The sequence below is a fragment of the Canis lupus genome, chromosome 1 (genome assembly GCF_003254725.2).
Source record: "Canis lupus dingo isolate Sandy chromosome 1, ASM325472v2, whole genome shotgun sequence".
Classification (NCBI taxonomy): domain Eukaryota; kingdom Metazoa; phylum Chordata; class Mammalia; order Carnivora; family Canidae; genus Canis; species Canis lupus.
In genome coordinates this window covers 107,481,100-107,496,203 of record NC_064243.1, presented here as the reverse complement: position 1 = coordinate 107,496,203, position 15,104 = coordinate 107,481,100, and the positions used below count along the sequence as shown (strand labels likewise).

The 15,104-nt window shown below is 48.5% G+C and overlaps 1 protein-coding gene across 1 annotated transcript; it reads left to right on the top strand.

Moving 5' to 3' along the window:
- Positions 1 to 3,893: 3,893 nt before the first annotated feature.
- DHDH (dihydrodiol dehydrogenase) lies at positions 3,894 to 14,705 on the top strand. Its single transcript, XM_025424343.3, has 7 exons — positions 3,894 to 4,051; positions 4,452 to 4,563; positions 5,871 to 6,034; positions 8,146 to 8,398; positions 13,324 to 13,448; positions 14,158 to 14,311; positions 14,558 to 14,705. The coding sequence occupies exons 1-7, from the start codon at positions 3,962 to 3,964 to the stop codon at positions 14,665 to 14,667; spliced, it is 1,008 nt and encodes a 335-aa protein (XP_025280128.1). The 5' UTR covers positions 3,894 to 3,961; the 3' UTR covers positions 14,668 to 14,705.
- The last annotated feature ends 399 nt before the right edge of the window (positions 14,706 to 15,104 follow it).

Here is a 15,104-nt window from a genome sequence, read left to right as displayed (position 1 = left end):
GTACCTGGAAAATGCTGGTACTCAGGCCCAGATTGGACTTGCCTCACTTCCAACACTCCAGGTTCCAGAAATGCTGTCATGTGCTTAACCCTCATGGCCTGCCTCTAGTTCAGTGTTGGACCTTCTGCACACAAGATGCTGGTCCCAGGTCAGTGACTTTCTTAACTTAATTATGAATTAAAGTAAATATAGCTGGGGTGGCTGGGTGGCTTAGTCGGTTAAGTATCTGCCTTTGGCTCAGGGCATGATCCCAGGGTCCTGGAATGGAGTCCTGCATCATCATCGGGCTCCCTGCTCAGCGGGGAGTCTGCTTCTCCCTCCCTCTGCCCCTCCTCTCTGCCCACGCTCATTCTCTCTCTCAAATAAGTAAATAAAACCTTAATAAAATAAACACAGCCAACACAGCTCAGTGCTTGTCCTATATCCCTGTGATGTCACTCAGTGTTTTTCCCCCCACTGATGTTTAAGTTTTTGAGATTCCATGTGTGTACAGTGTGGAGTTAGTTCATCCATTTTTCCTGCTGTGTGGTACCCTGTTAGAACTTGCCACCATTTGGGATCCCTGGGTGCCTCAGCGGCTTGGTGCTTGCCTTTGGCACAGGGTGCAATCCTGGAGTCCCGGGTTCGAGTCCCATGTCGGGCTCCCGGCATGGAGCCTCCTTCTCCCTCCTCCTGTGTCTCTGCCTCTCTCTCTCTCTCTCTCTCTCTCTCTCTCTCTCTCTCTCTATGTCTATCATAAATAAATAAATATTTTATTTTATTTTATTTTTTTTAAATAAATATTTTAAATAAATAAATCTTAAAAAAAAAAAAGAACTTGCCACCATTTGGTCATGGGTTTTTGTACTGATGGCCCTTCCTAATTTTGAACTATCACACCCAATGTTGCAATAAACATTCTTACATATGTCCTCTCAGGCCCACATCTGAGTTTCTCAAGGCTATGGATCTTCCACCCACAATAAAAATCGCTGGACCACGAGACACTCCTTTTCTACTTTACCGGATATTGCAAAATGATTATTTTCTGGGTACACGAACTCCCTGTCAACAATTTTTGAAGTTGGAACATTTCATTCTGAAACTGTTTAAGAAAAAAAAAAGAAAAAAGAAAAGAAAAAAAAAAGAAACTGTTTAAGAATTTATGAAAATAGTACAGAGTGCTCCTTTGTACCCTACAGTGAGCTTCCCCCTAGCCCACCCCCTGATGATATCTTAGGTAAATATACAGTGCTGTTGTCAAAACCAGGAATTTACATTACTATGTTATTTAATCAGGTACAGACCTGCTTTGGATTTCACCAACATTTACTTGGATTTATATGCACTTTAAAAATGTCTGGAGGCACCTGGGTGGCTCAGGGGTTGAGCATCTGCCTTCAGCTCAGGTCGTGATCCCGGGGTCCTAGGATCAAGTCCTGCATCAGGGTCTCCGCAGGGAGTCTGCTTCTCCCTCTGCCTATGTCTCTGCCTCTCTGTGTGTCTCTCATGAATAAATAAATAAAATCTTTTTAAAAAAATTTCTAGTATACAGTTCTATGAAACTTTATCCATTGTGAAGATTCAAGTATCCATTGCCACAAGCAGGATATGGAACTGTTTCATCTCTCCACAGAAACTCTGTGTTACACCTTAATAAAGGCAGCTTTTCCCAAACTTTAACTCCTGGACACCGCTGGTCTGTTCTTTATCACTGCTGTTACCAGGCAGAGAACCCGTTCCAAACTCAGGTTCTGCTGCTCGCTGCTAGAAAATCAATACTGGGTAGGCTAGCGATGGTGGGAAAGGAAAAGTTGCCTTTTTTAAAAAAGATTTTATTTATTCAGGTAGAGGCAGAGGGAGAAGCAGGTTCCCCAAGGAGGAGCAAGGAACCCAATGCGGGACTTGACCCCAGCACCCCAGGATCACAACCCAAGCTGAAGGTAGATGCTTAACTGACTAAGCCACCCAGATGCCCCAATCCATTAATATTTTTATTCATCAGTTTGTGTGAACTTGGAATCTCTCTGTCTGAGTGAAATTTAGATTTTTAAAAAAGATTTTATTTATTTATTTATTTATTTATTTATTTATTTATTTATTTGAGAGCATGAGCAAGGGGCAGAGGGAGAGATACAAGCAGACTCCCCCCTGAGCAGAGAGCCTCACACGGGGCTCGATCTGAAGACCCTGGGATCATGAGCCAAAGGCAGATGCTTAACTGACTGAGCCACCCAGGTGCCCCTGAAACTCAGATCTTAATTGAATGTCTACAAGGGAAGAGAAGTGGACAGGTTTGTTGTGGGTAAATTTGGCCAGCCCTTTGCCAACTGAGTTAGAGAATAATGATTTGCTATATTTTACATCGCAGACTCTAGAGCTCTCTTAATCCTCTTTTTTTTTTTTTTTTTTTTTTTTTTAATTTTTATTTATTTATGATAGTCACACAGAGAGAGAGAGAGAGAGGCAGAGACACAGGCAGAGGGAGAAGCAGGCTCCATGCACCGGGAGCCCGACGTGGGATTCGATCCCGGGTCTCCAGGATCGCGCCCTGGGCCAAAGGCAGGCGCCAAACCGCTGCGCCACCCAGGGATCCCCTCTCTTAATCCTCTTAAACAGTAGATGCCATTGTGATCTCAGTTTTCCAGAATAGGTAGGCAAGGCTCTGACAGGGAAACCATGCGTGCAAAGCAGTAGAGCCAGGCAATGGCAAGGAGGGGCTGGGAACCAGTCAGCTTGGCTTCAGGGTTTTTAAGAAGCAGAACAGTCGGGTTTCTAAAACTATGGTCTTGGGGGATCCCTGGGTGGTTCAGCAGTTTAGTGCCTGCCTTCGGCCTAGAGTGTAATCCTGGAGTCCCAGGATGGAGTTCCGCAACCGGCTCCCTGCGTGGAGCCTGCTTCTCCCTCTGCCTGTGTCTCTGCTTCTCTCTCTGTGTGTCTCTCATAAATAAATAAATAAAATATTTTTAAAAATTAAAAAAATAAAACGATGGTCTTTGGAAGGAGCCAATTTGCAGGTCTTCACATCCTGGCTGAGACTTTGAAAAAATGACCCCAGCTCTCTGGGATTATTTCTCCCTCTGTAAATAGGGAGCAATAGAACCTAGTTCCAGATCTGCGATTAGAAATTAGAAATGAAGAAAGAGGGATCCCTGGGTGGCGCAGCGGTTTGGCGCCTGCCTTTGGCCCAGGGCTCGATCCTGGAGACCCGAGATCGAGTCCCACGTCGGGCTCCTGGAGACCCGGGATCGAGTCCCACGTCGGGCTCCTGGTGCATGGAGCCTGCTTCTCCCTCTGCCTGTGTCTCTGCCTCTCTCTCTCGCTGTGTGCCTATCATAAATAAATAAAAAAAATTAAAAAAAAAAAGAAATGAAGAAAGAAAAGCACAGAGCTGGGGGCCTGGCCACAGCAGGCGTTCTGGAAATATTAGTAATTAATGTTTGCTATTACTATGTTGTCTCTCCCTATGGACAATTCCTAAGGGTGTGCGGCTTTCCGAGCAAAATAAATGGGGGAAGGAGGCAGGGTGACAGCTCCTAAAGGTCGAAGTTGACAAGAAAGCAATCCTCCCCACCCCTCTTGGGGTGCCAGGATGGCTAAGTCGGTAGAGCTTGCAACTGTTGATCTTCGCTGGGGACTTCAACCTTTACGTTGGGCATAGAGTTTCAAAGGAAAAAAAAAACAAAAAACACCCCGCCCCCTACGTCACGTGGTTAGACGTCGCCGTTGGCAACGAGTGAAGGCTGTCTGGTCCCACCCCCTAAGAGGAGGGGCCAATGGTGCGCTCTTCCAATGGGGATGCTGGATTAAATTCCCTCCCTCCTTTGCACGGGGACTGGAGGCGCGCTGGCCTCGTGGCCAATGAGGAGCGGCGTAGGGGCAATGGGGGCGGAGAGGTGACCACGCCCCCTGGTGGGCGGGGCCTCAGGTCTTTAATTTACAGCCCGAGGTGGCGAGGCTTCGGGACCCTAGGTTTTTGGCGATGGCGCTTCGCTGGGGTATTGTGTCAGCCGGCCTTATCTCCAGCGACTTCACGACCGTGCTGGGAACGCTGCCTCGCTCCGAGCACCAGGTCCACCTCCCCCCGGAATCCCGTGGAAGAGCAGGCCGGGGAGCCGGGACTCCTGGGTCTGCGGGAGGAGGGAGGGAGGGACCCCCTACTCCTCTCTCCACTTCAGTCCTGTGAACTCGGGTTTCGTCAAGTTTGGGAGGGTTTTGTTCTAAGCTACTAAGAAGAGAAGAAATGTAGTTATTAGGGGATTTAATAATCGCTTCCCCCCAGATCTCTCTTTTACAGGACCGATGTCCAGCCCCCGTCACCTCCTCCCCCAAGACCCCATCCCCCCCGCCTCCGTCCTGGGGGACGTAACTTTTCTTGACCTGGGGCCTTCTCCATCAACCTCCCTCCCATCCACCTGTCCCGGGCCAGCACCTGCTTCAGCCCCTCAAGTCTGACCCTAGCTCCCTTCCAGGTAGTGGCTGTAGCGGCCCGCGACCTGAGCCGGGCGAAGGAGTTTGCGAGGAAACATGACATCCCCAAAGCCTACGGGTCCTATGAGGAGTTGGCCAAAGACCCGAATGTGGGTGAGTGGCAAGGGCAGCCGAGGCCATGGCGGCACTGTCTCTAAGGCTGCTCCGTAGGATAAGCAAGGCTCCATGGGATGGCCCAACCCTTGTGTGCTTCTAGAAGGCTCTGGGGCTGGGAGGCAGAACTGTAGGATGGGGTTTGGTCTGGGATTAGCAGTCTAGTTTAGGGACAAGGCTTCTGCGGGATGGGAGGGGGAGGGGCCTGAATTTTCGATCCCCTTCAGGCTGTAAGTAAGCTCTGTGGCCAGGGCGTCTGTGTTCTGGGGTGGCCCGGATAGAGAGACAGAACATTACAGGTGGACAACCACCTGACGGGAGTTAGGCTGCCTGAATTGACATTTTTTCTCTTCTGCTTACTCTTCTTAGTTTCCTCATTTGTAAATTGGCAAAATAGTAGTATCTACCTCTCTCTTTTTAAAAGATTTTATTTATTCATTCATGAGAGACACACAGAGAGACGCAGAGACAGCAGGCTCCCTGTGGGGAGCCCAATGTGGGACTTGATCCCAGGACCCCAGGATCACCACCTGAGCCAAAGGCAGATGCTCAACCACTGAGCCACCCAGGCGTCCCAATAATATCTACTACTTGATGTTGTTGTGACAAATGACTTAATGATAATTTGGGAAGGCTGGAAATAACCTGAAGAAAGGGGTGCCTGAGTGGCTCAGTTGGTTAAGCATCTGCCTTTGGCTCCAGTCCCGGTCCCAACGTTCTGGGATCAAGTCCCACATCTTTGGGCTCCCTGCTCAGGTGGGAGCCTGCTTCTCCTTCTCCCTCTGCTGTTCCTTCTGCTTGTGCTCTGGCTCTCTCTGTTAAACAAATGAAATGAAATGATGAAATGAAATGAAATGAAATGAAATCAAATGAAATGAAATAGGGACGCCTGGGTGGCTCAGCGGTTGGGGGTCTGTCTGCCTTTGGCTTAGGGTGTGATCCCAGAGTCCGGGGATCAGGCTCCCTGCATGGAGCCTGCTTCTCCCTCTGCCTATGTCTCTGCCTCTTTCTCTGTGTGTCTCTCATGAATAAATAAATAAAATCTTTAACAAAAAAAATAAATAAATAAAAATAATCTGAAGAAAATAAGAATTATAGTAGAGAATGGTTAGCTCCTTCCTTTTTTTTTTTTTTTTTTTTTTTTGGTTAGCTCCTTCCTAATGGGAGACTGCGGTTTGACCACTGCCCTAGCGGGCGGCCCCCAGTTGGGAGGATGCTGGGGGCGGGGCCTCTACATTGTGGGAGGGTCCCGGAGGCCTGGGGTGGGCGGGGCTTATGATCTCCGGACCTCCTCCCTTCCAATCTAGAGGTGGCCTACATCGGCACCCAGCACCCCCAGCACAAGGCCGCGGTGTTGCTGTGCCTGGCAGCGGGCAAGGCCGTCCTGTGCGAGAAGCCCATGGGTGTGAACGCTGCAGAAGTTCGCGAAATGGTTGCCGAAGCCCGATCCCGAGGCCTCTTTCTTATGGAGGTGAGGGTGGAGGGGAGCTTCCAACCTCCAAGGTAGTGCTTCTTGCCATTACTAAACATGGTTTCCAGGGGCCTTTTTTTTTTTTTTTCTTTTTTGAGGAACACAACGAAAGGGTTTGGCCAGAACCAAGATGGCCACAAAACGAACTGGCGTTGGTGTGTTTTCCAGGATGTAGTTGAGCTATGCCCATGAAATCTCCTAGCAACACTTAGGAGTGAGAGCCATGGCTTTTGGCCCTTAGCAAACGTGGCCCTGAAAGATACTTGGTCCACTTTTCAGAGAAACATGCCAGCAGTAGAGGCGACAGAGAATAGCAATAGGCTGAGTTTGGGTAGATTTCCAAGGAAAGCTGTCAGAAGGACCAGGGCACCCCTACCCTACCAACTCTTAAGATCAGCCTGCCTTTGCTTTTGCCCTTATCAGAAATGGCTACCTATAGGGGACCTTTGACAGTTTGCCCAGTGCCAGTAATTAAGATGGCTGCCAAATGACCTCTAGAAGTTATTTTCACTTTAAGGGGTATGGTGGTTCTGAAATGCTACCTTGTTGTAGGTGCTGCCAGTAGTAGCAACAGCTGCCTCTTACTTCCCCATGTCCTATCTAGCTGTCTTCTGCCCAATATTGCTCCCAGTCTGCAAAGTTCCCTATGCCAAAGGACTAGATAGCCAAGATTTAATACTCAGTGCTTCTGGTTCTCACTGTGCTCAACAGTGCCCACATTCTGAATTTATTGTTTCTTCAGTTCTGTTGGCCCCAATTATGTTCCAGATCCAACCCCAGGAACTGGGGGATTCATAACGTGTAAGACACAGGCTCAGTTTGCAACAAGCCAAGGTCTGCTACGGTCACAGAAATGGGTGATCCCAATGCACAGTTGCACAGACTTTCGTGGATATAGTACTGGGCAGCTGACAGAGCACCAAGGCACCTGCCCAGGGTGGGGGATAATCAAGGAAGTTTCCCTACAGGTAGGGACTAACTCAAGCCTTAAAGGGAAAATAAATTGCACAGGTAAATGGGCCCGAGTGGGGAAAGCAGAGCTAAGATTTAAAGAAAACAAGGGGGATCCCTGGGTGGCGCAGCGTTTTAGCACCTGCCTTTGGCCCAGGGCGCGATCCTGGAGACCCGGGATCGAATCCCACATCGGGCTCCCGGTGCATGGAGCCTGCTTCTCCCTCTGCCTGTGTCTCTGCCTCTCTCTCTCTCTCTCTCTCTCTTTGTGACTATCATAAAAAAAAAAAAAATTTAAAGAAAACAAGAATGGACAGATCTCACATATCTAATGTGAAGCTGACCTTGGACAGGCTTTAGAGTTAGAGGACTCTAGACTCCATCTCACCAGTTCCTAGCTCTGTGACCTTGGGCAAGTAATTTGAGAAAAGGTGCACTCTAAGAGAAGGAAAGATGCCTCTGGAGCCACATGAAGGGTGGCCTAGAGTGGGGAGGCAGCGTGTATTAATTTGTTAGGGTTGCCATAACAAAGTATTACCACAGACTGGGTGACTTAAACAACAGAGATTTATTTTCTCATATTTCTGGAAGCTGGAAGTCTGAGATCAAGATGTCAGCAGCGCTGGTTTCTCCTAAGGCCTCCCCCTCCTTGGCTGGTAGATGGTGGTCTTCTCCTTCTGTCCTCACATGGTTTTTCTCTGTGTATGTCATTGTCCTCATCTCTTCCTGTTGGATTAGGGCCCACCATAATGACTTCGTTTTAACCTAATTACCTCTTTAAAAAACCCCATCTCCACACTGGGAGGTACTGGGGGAGGGGGGCAGTTACAACCTCAACATGAATTTGGTGGAGACAAAATTGAGCCCATAACATTGAGAGACTGGGAGAATGGTCTAGATAAGAAAGGACAAGGTCAGAGTTGGGGCCATGGGAATGGAGAGGAGAGGAGAGGGCAGAGACTTAGGAGCAAGACACAACTTGGGGCCCTAGCCTGGCTATGGAAGGGAGGAGAAGGTCCTTGTTTGGAGAGTCTGGAACAGTGGAGACTCCCTCAAGACTGGGTTCCCAGAAGGGAGAGGAATTGGTTGGTTAACTCCTGGGTCCTGACATCTTTCCTTCTTTTTCCATCGTCCTGCTTTCTCCCCTCTGTGGTGTGCAGGCCATCTGGACCCGCTTCTTTCCTGCTATAGAGGCTCTGAGGGCTGCTCTGTCACAGGGAACTCTGGGGGAACTCCGGGTGGCTCGGGCAGAATTTGGGAAGAACTTCACCCACATTCCCCGGTCCGTAGACTGGGCCCAGGCTGGCGGTGGCCTGCTCGACCTTGGCATCTACTGCATCCAGTTCATCTCTATGGTCTTTGGTGGGCAGAAGCCGGAGAAGATTTCAGCCGTGGGAAGGCGCTATGAAACAGGTACAATCTATCCTGGACTATTTGATGATGACAAGAGTGATCCTCCCTTACTGGGAGCCCTGAGCTGGGGCTAAGTCTCCTAGCCCTTCAAGAATCAGGTAGGGGGATCCCTGGGTGGCGCAGCGGTTTGGCGCCTGCCTTTGGCCCAGGGCGCGATCCTGAAGACCCGGGATCGAATCCCACATCGGGCTCCCTGCATGGAGCCCCTTTCTCCCTCTGCCTGTGTCTCTGCCTCTCTCTCTCTCTCTCTCTCTGTGACTATCATGAATAAATAAATAAAATCTTAAAAAAAAAAAAAAGAATCAGGTAAGAACTTCCTGCCTGAAGCCAAAGAGGATCAGAGTTGAGAGTGTGGGCAGGCTCTGTACTGGGATTTGCTGTGTGATTTTAGCCAAGGGACTCAAATCTCTGAGTCTTGGTTACTGGTAAGATGTCAATAATGGGGTCATCATAGGGGCGCCCGGCCAGCTCAGTCCATAGAGCATGTGACCCTTTTTTTTTTTTTGGTTTGGTTTAGAGATTTTATTTATTTATTCATGAGAGATATATATAGAGAGGCAGAGACATAGGTAGAGGGAGAAGCAGGCTCTATGTAGGGAGCCCAATGTGGGACTCGATCCAGGCATTCCAGGATCATGCTCTGAGCTGAAGGCAGACACCCAACCGCTGAGCCACCCAGGCATCCTGAGCATGTGATCCTTGATCTCAGGGTTGTGAGTTCAAGCCCCACATTGGGCATAGAAAGAAAGAAAGGGGCAAGGAGGTTGTCCTGAAGGGTTCATGACTCAATTTCTGAAACTAATACTACACTCTATGTTAATGAATTTAATTTAAATTAAAACAAAGTTAATGGAATTAGCCTTTTTTAAAAATTTTTATTTATTTATGATAGTTACAGAGAGAGAGAGAGGCAGAGACACAGGCAGAGGGAGAAGCAGGCTCCATGCACCTGGAGCCCGATGTGGGATTCGATCCTGGGTCTCCAGGATCGCGCCCTGGGCCAAAGGCAGGCGCCAAACCGCTGTGCCACCCAGGGATCCCTGGAATTAGCATTTTTTTAAAAAAAGTTTTTATTTATTCATGAGAGACAGAGAGAGAGAGAGAGAGAGAGGTAGAGGTAGAAGCAGGAGCCTGAAGCAGGACTTGATCCCAGGACCCCAGGATCACAACCCAAGCCAAAGGCAGACACTCAGCCACTGAGCCACCCAGGTGTCCCTGAAGTCAGTCTTTCTTTTCATCTGGCTGGTTTGGCCTCATTCATACCATGGGCTCCGTGCCAGGTGCAACAAAATGCAGGCCCCAGGGTGCAAGCACTTTCAAACCTTTGCTTCTACCTTGTTTGCTTCTGTTCCATGGCCCAAAGCCAGCTCAGATTTCAGAGGCAGGCAGATAGACTGTACCTTTCTTTTTTTTTTTAAGATTTTATTTATTTGGGCAGCCCCGGTGGCGCAGCGGTTTAGCACCACCTGCAGCCCAGGGCGTGATCCTGGGGACCCTGGATTGAGTCCCACGTCAGGCTCCTTGCTTCTCCCTCTGCCTGTGTCTCTGCCTCTCATTCTCTCTGTGTTTCTATGAATAAATAAATAACATCTTTAAAAAAATATTTTATTTATTTATTCACGAGATACACAGAGAGTTGGAGGGGATCCCTGGGTGGCTCAGCAGTTTAGCACCTGCCTTTGGCCCAGGGCGTGATCCTGGAGTCTCAGGATCAAGTCCCACGTCAGGCTCCCTGCATGGAGCCTGCGTCTCCCTCTGCCTGTGTCTCTACCATTCTCTCTCTCTCTCTCTCTGGGTCTCTCATGAATAAATAAATAAAATCTTTAAACAAACAAACAAAAAAAACACACAAAGAGAGGTGGAGACACAGGCAGAGGGAGAAGCAGGCTCCCTCCAGGGAGCCTGATGCGGGACTCCATCCCAGGACTCCGGGGTCACACCCTGAGCCAAAGGCAGATGCTCAACCACTGAGCCACTCAGCCGTCCCTAGACAATACCTCTTGGCTGAAGGAACTTTAAGAGTCATATTACCGAGGGGCACTCACAGGGGAATGAGGAGAATTCCTGTGGCCATATCAGCCAACAGCCCCTCAGAGAGCAATGAATAACCAGGAAAATATACATGGGTGAATGTCACACCCCAGAAAAATCCTCTCAGTCTAATATCTGGCTAAATAGTAGCTCCCAAACCAGATTCCTTTTATCAAATGCTTCCTCTGCATTGGGATTATTAGAGGGATGAGCCCTCTAAGTTAGATATATTGTAGTCGTCCCCATTTTACAGGTGAAGAGACTGGGAGAGAGAGAGAAAGAGAGACTTATCCAGGCTCACAGAGCAGATAAGAACTTGGCCTCATCTCGGGGCGCCTGGGTGGCTCAGTCAGTTGAGCATCTGACTCTTGGTTTTGGCGCAGGTCGGGATATCAAGGTCAAGAGATCCAGCCCCACGTTGGGCTCCACACTCAGTGGGGAGTCAGCATGAAGTTTTCTCTCTCTCTGCCTCTCCAGCTCATGCTTGTTCTCTCTTTCTTTCTGAAATAAATAAATAAATCTTAAAAACAGAAAAAGAACTTGGGCTTCTCTGAAACCAAAGAGAATTAGGTCAGCAGGTTCTTCCATTGAGGGCATGTATGATGTGTTCCAGATCCAGGCTAGCACTTTACATGCTGTATTTAATTTAATGTTTAACTAATGCTTATATAGTTTATATAGCCCTTATTATAATCCAAATGGCCTTCAAAGTGCGTTGTGCATTTTACATAACTTAGTGTAATACTCTAACAGCTGTATGATACAGTTTCGATTCTCCTCATTTTGGAGCTGAGGAAATGGATTCTCACAAACCGATACAACAGTTTTTTTTTTTTTAAGATTTTATTTATTCACTCATGAGAGACACAGAGAGAGAGAGAGAGAGAGGCAGAGACACAGGCGGAGGGATAAGCAGGCTCTATGCAGGGAGCCCAATGCAGTACTTGATCCCAGGACCCAAGGATAATGCCCCGGGCCAAAGGCAGGCATCAAACCACTGAACCACCCAGGCATCCCACAACAGGTTATTTACAGAGGATGAAACAGGCTCTGAGAGGTTAAGTCTCTCTCTATATTTTTATTTTTTTAAATATTTCTATTTATTTATTAGAGAGAGAGAGAAAGAGAACACGAGCAAGGGGAAGGGGCAGAGGGAGAGGGAGAAGCAGTCTCCCAGCTGAGCAGGGCCCCAGACATGGGGCTCAATCCCAGGACCCTGAGACCATGACCTGAGCTGAAGGCAGATGCTTAGCTGGACTGAGCCACCCAGGTGCCCTTCTTTCTCTCTCTCTCTCTCTTTTTTTTTTTTTTTAAGATCTTATTTTTTTAATTTTTATGATAGTCACAGAGAGAGAGAGAGAGAGGCAGAGACACAGGCAGAGGGAGAAGCAGGCTCCATGCACCGGGAGCCTGACGTGGGATTCGATCCAGGGTCTCCAGGATCGCGCCCTGGGCCAAAGGCAGGCGCCAAACCGCTGCGCCACCCAGGGATCCCATCTCTCTCTCTCTCTTTAAAGATTTATATACTGGGCAGCCCCAGTGGCTCAGCGGTTTAGCGCCGCCTTCAGCCCAGGGCCTGTCCTGGAGACCCGGGATCGAGTCCCATGTCGGGCTCCCTGCATGGAGCTTGCTTCTCCCTCTGCCTGTGTCTCTGCCTCTCTCTCTCTGTGTGTGTCTCTCGTGAATAAATAATCTTTTTTAAAAAAAGATTTATATACTTATTTGAGAGAGTGTGTGCATGCATGTGCGCGTGCGCACGTGCGAGGGGGGGGAGGAGAGAGAGAGAGCGCTCATGAGTGTGGGGAGGAGCAGAGAGAGAGAATCTTCAAGCAGATGCCCTTACTGAGCGGGGAGCCCGATGCGGGTCTCAATTCCTCCACCCTGAGATCAGGACCTGAGCCAAAACCAAGAGTGAGACACATGACTGAGTCACCCAGGTGCCCTTCTTTTTTTTTTTTTTTTTTAGTATACATTGTTTATTATTTTGGTAACAGCTTTACTCAGATACAATTCAAATGCCATACAATTTACTCATTTAAAACATATAATTCCATGGCGTTACTGTATTCACAGAGTTGTACGTTTATTATCCTAATCAATTTTAGAATATTTTTATCATTCAAAATAAAACCCCACAAAAAAACCATACCCACACCCAATTCTCCCATCCCCCTGACCCGGAAGGAAACACATTCATCTACTCTCTGGCTCTGGGGATTTGCCAAAGATGACACACTTCACACAAGTGGAATCCACCAATATGCAACCTTTTATGTCCAGCTTCTTTCACTTAGCATATGTGTTTTGTTTTTTTCAATATTTTATTTATTTGTTTGTTTGTTTGTTTATTTATTCATTCATTCATTCATTCATTTGAGACATACAGAGAGAGGCAGAGACATAGGCAGAGGGAGAAGCAGGCTTGCTGCAAGGAGCCTGATACAGGATTCAATCCCAGGACCCCAGGATCACTCCCTGAGCCAAAGGCAGATGCTCAACCACTGAACTACCCAGGCACCCCAGCATATGTGTTTTTAATTTTTTTGTTTTTAATTTTTAAAAAGATTTATTTATTTATTTTAGAGAGAGGAGAGGAGAGAGGACATGCTGGGAGGGGGAAGGGCAGAGGGAGAGGAAGAGGGAGAGAAGTAGACTCCCTGCTGAATTGGGATCCCACTCAGGGCAACTCAGGGCTTGATTTCATGACCCTGAGATCACAACCTAGGCTGAAATCCAGTCAGACACTTAACCAACTGAGTCACCCAGGTACCCCAGCATACATAATTTTAGTGCTTCATTCTTTTTCACTGCTGTGTTAGAGACGAGGTTTCTTGCCCAAGGTTCCATAGGCAGGGTTTGCAATCAGGCCTTCTCCTGTCCTGTACCTTCCCCAGGTGTGGACGACACCGTCACTGTGCTCCTCCAGTACCCAGGAGGGATCCATGGCAGCTTTACCTGCAGCATCTCTGCTCAGCTCTCTAATATGGCCTTTGTGAGCGGTACCAAGGGCATAGGCCAGGTGAGGCATGACTGGCTATGCTGGGAACTGTGGCCCCTAGCAACAGCCAGTTGTGGTTGTTGGAGCCGGCTGTGGCCTGAATTAGTCTGTCCCCACAGCGTTGCTAAGGAATCCATCCTTGATCACCAGGACATGGATGGGATGGGTTCAGACCTCCAGGATCCTTCCTGAGGGTGAACTTCCTGGTCTGTCAAAAATCCTTAGGCCTAAAGAGAAACTAGTTCTTATCAACCATGCTTGGAGGGCAGCTGTGGCCTTTAGAATTGCTTCGAGGACTGGATGTAGACATTACCGAAGAGTGGCTTCATTGGGCTTCATGGGTCCTGTTGCTAGAAGGAAATCCTGCTCCTAGCAGAAGAATTCGGACCTTGCCCCAGATTTGAACTATAGACTTTGGACCTTGCTCCAGTCACATCTCTATTTCCAGTTTGGCTTAGGCTTGGGTATGGCTCTAGGGCCAAAAAAACCCAAGTCTCTTAGTAGATAAGAAGGTTCTGGATTGTCTAAGTCTCTTCCTTGCGAAGGGGATTCACACACATGTGAAGATAAACTGTCTTCACTAGGTCTAAGCACCAGATTAGAGAGGGGTTTGCCCCTGGGGAGATGAACAGAGAGAGGCCTACCAGCCCCTAGCCACCAGGTGTGTGAGAGAGGTCCTCTAGTATCATTGGGCTGGAGCCCCCAGTAGCCACCTCTTATGTCCCCCCAGATCCTTGACCCTTGCTGGTGCCCAACGGAGCTGGTGTTGAAGGGAGAGCATAAGGAGTTCCCACTGCCCCCGGCCCCAAGCAAGGAGTTCAATTTTACAAATGGAGCAGGCATGGCTTATGAGGCCAAGCATGTCCGGGAGTGCCTGCGAAAGGGTAAGGATGTGGAGGATGGGTGAGAGGGTGGCAGGCAGAGGGGAAACCTGGTAGGGGAAGTCAGCTGCTCCCCAACCCTCAGCCACTCTAAGTAGCGGTCTAGAACTATAATTTCCAGGATCCCTGGGGCATCCATCTGCCTGAACTATGTATTATTGTGCCTCACTGGATTCTGGGAATGGTAGTTCTTTTGATCTTTGGGGTCTGAGTAGGAGGAGCCAGTCCCTAACTGTACTCTCCCTGCAGGCCTGAAGGAAAGTCCTGTGATTCCCCTGGCAGAAAGTGAACTCCTGGCTGACATCCTTGAAGAAATAAGGAAGGCCATTGGAGTCACCTTCCCCCAAGACACACGCTAATGCATGCCCGGAGTCAATAAAGACATGGCTCCCACAGAGATCTTGGTGGTCATGGTTTGGTGGGAACTGGAGCAAGTCCATTACTAAAGGGATCACTGGAGAATAAATGTGGTAGAAGGATGTGGGGAGGGGGAGGAAGGCAGGGTCAGGATCACATTTCTCACAAGCTCTAGGAGCAGACACCTATGAATAGATCCTTGGTTTGCCATATCCTGTATGACCTCATGCAAGGAATAGTGTGTGGGTAGGAGGCAAGTCCCTAACTGCATTCTCCTGAAGCCTATCTCTCTGTCCCTTTCTCCTCATCAGTAAAGGAGAGACATAGTACTAACTACCGTCTGGTGAGGGTTAAATGAGATAATGTATGTACAGCCTGTAGTGCATGGTAGGTTCTCAGCAAATGTTTATTGATGGCCCTTTGCTTTGAGGTCAGGCCT

What these genes read in the sequence shown, in the direction of transcription:
- DHDH (XM_025424343.3), top strand. Translation starts at nt 3,962, where the DNA reads ATGGCGCTTCGCTGGGGTATTGTGTCAGCCGGCCTTATCTCCAGCGAC. An exon ending in GGCCAAAGACCCGAATGTGG is followed by an intron (nt 4,564 to 5,870) that starts GTGAGTGGCAAG and finishes CTTCCAATCTAG; the next exon opens with AGGTGGCCTACATCGGCACC. An exon ending in GGGAAGGCGCTATGAAACAG is followed by an intron (nt 8,399 to 13,323) that starts GTACAATCTATC and finishes TACCTTCCCCAG; the next exon opens with GTGTGGACGACACCGTCACT.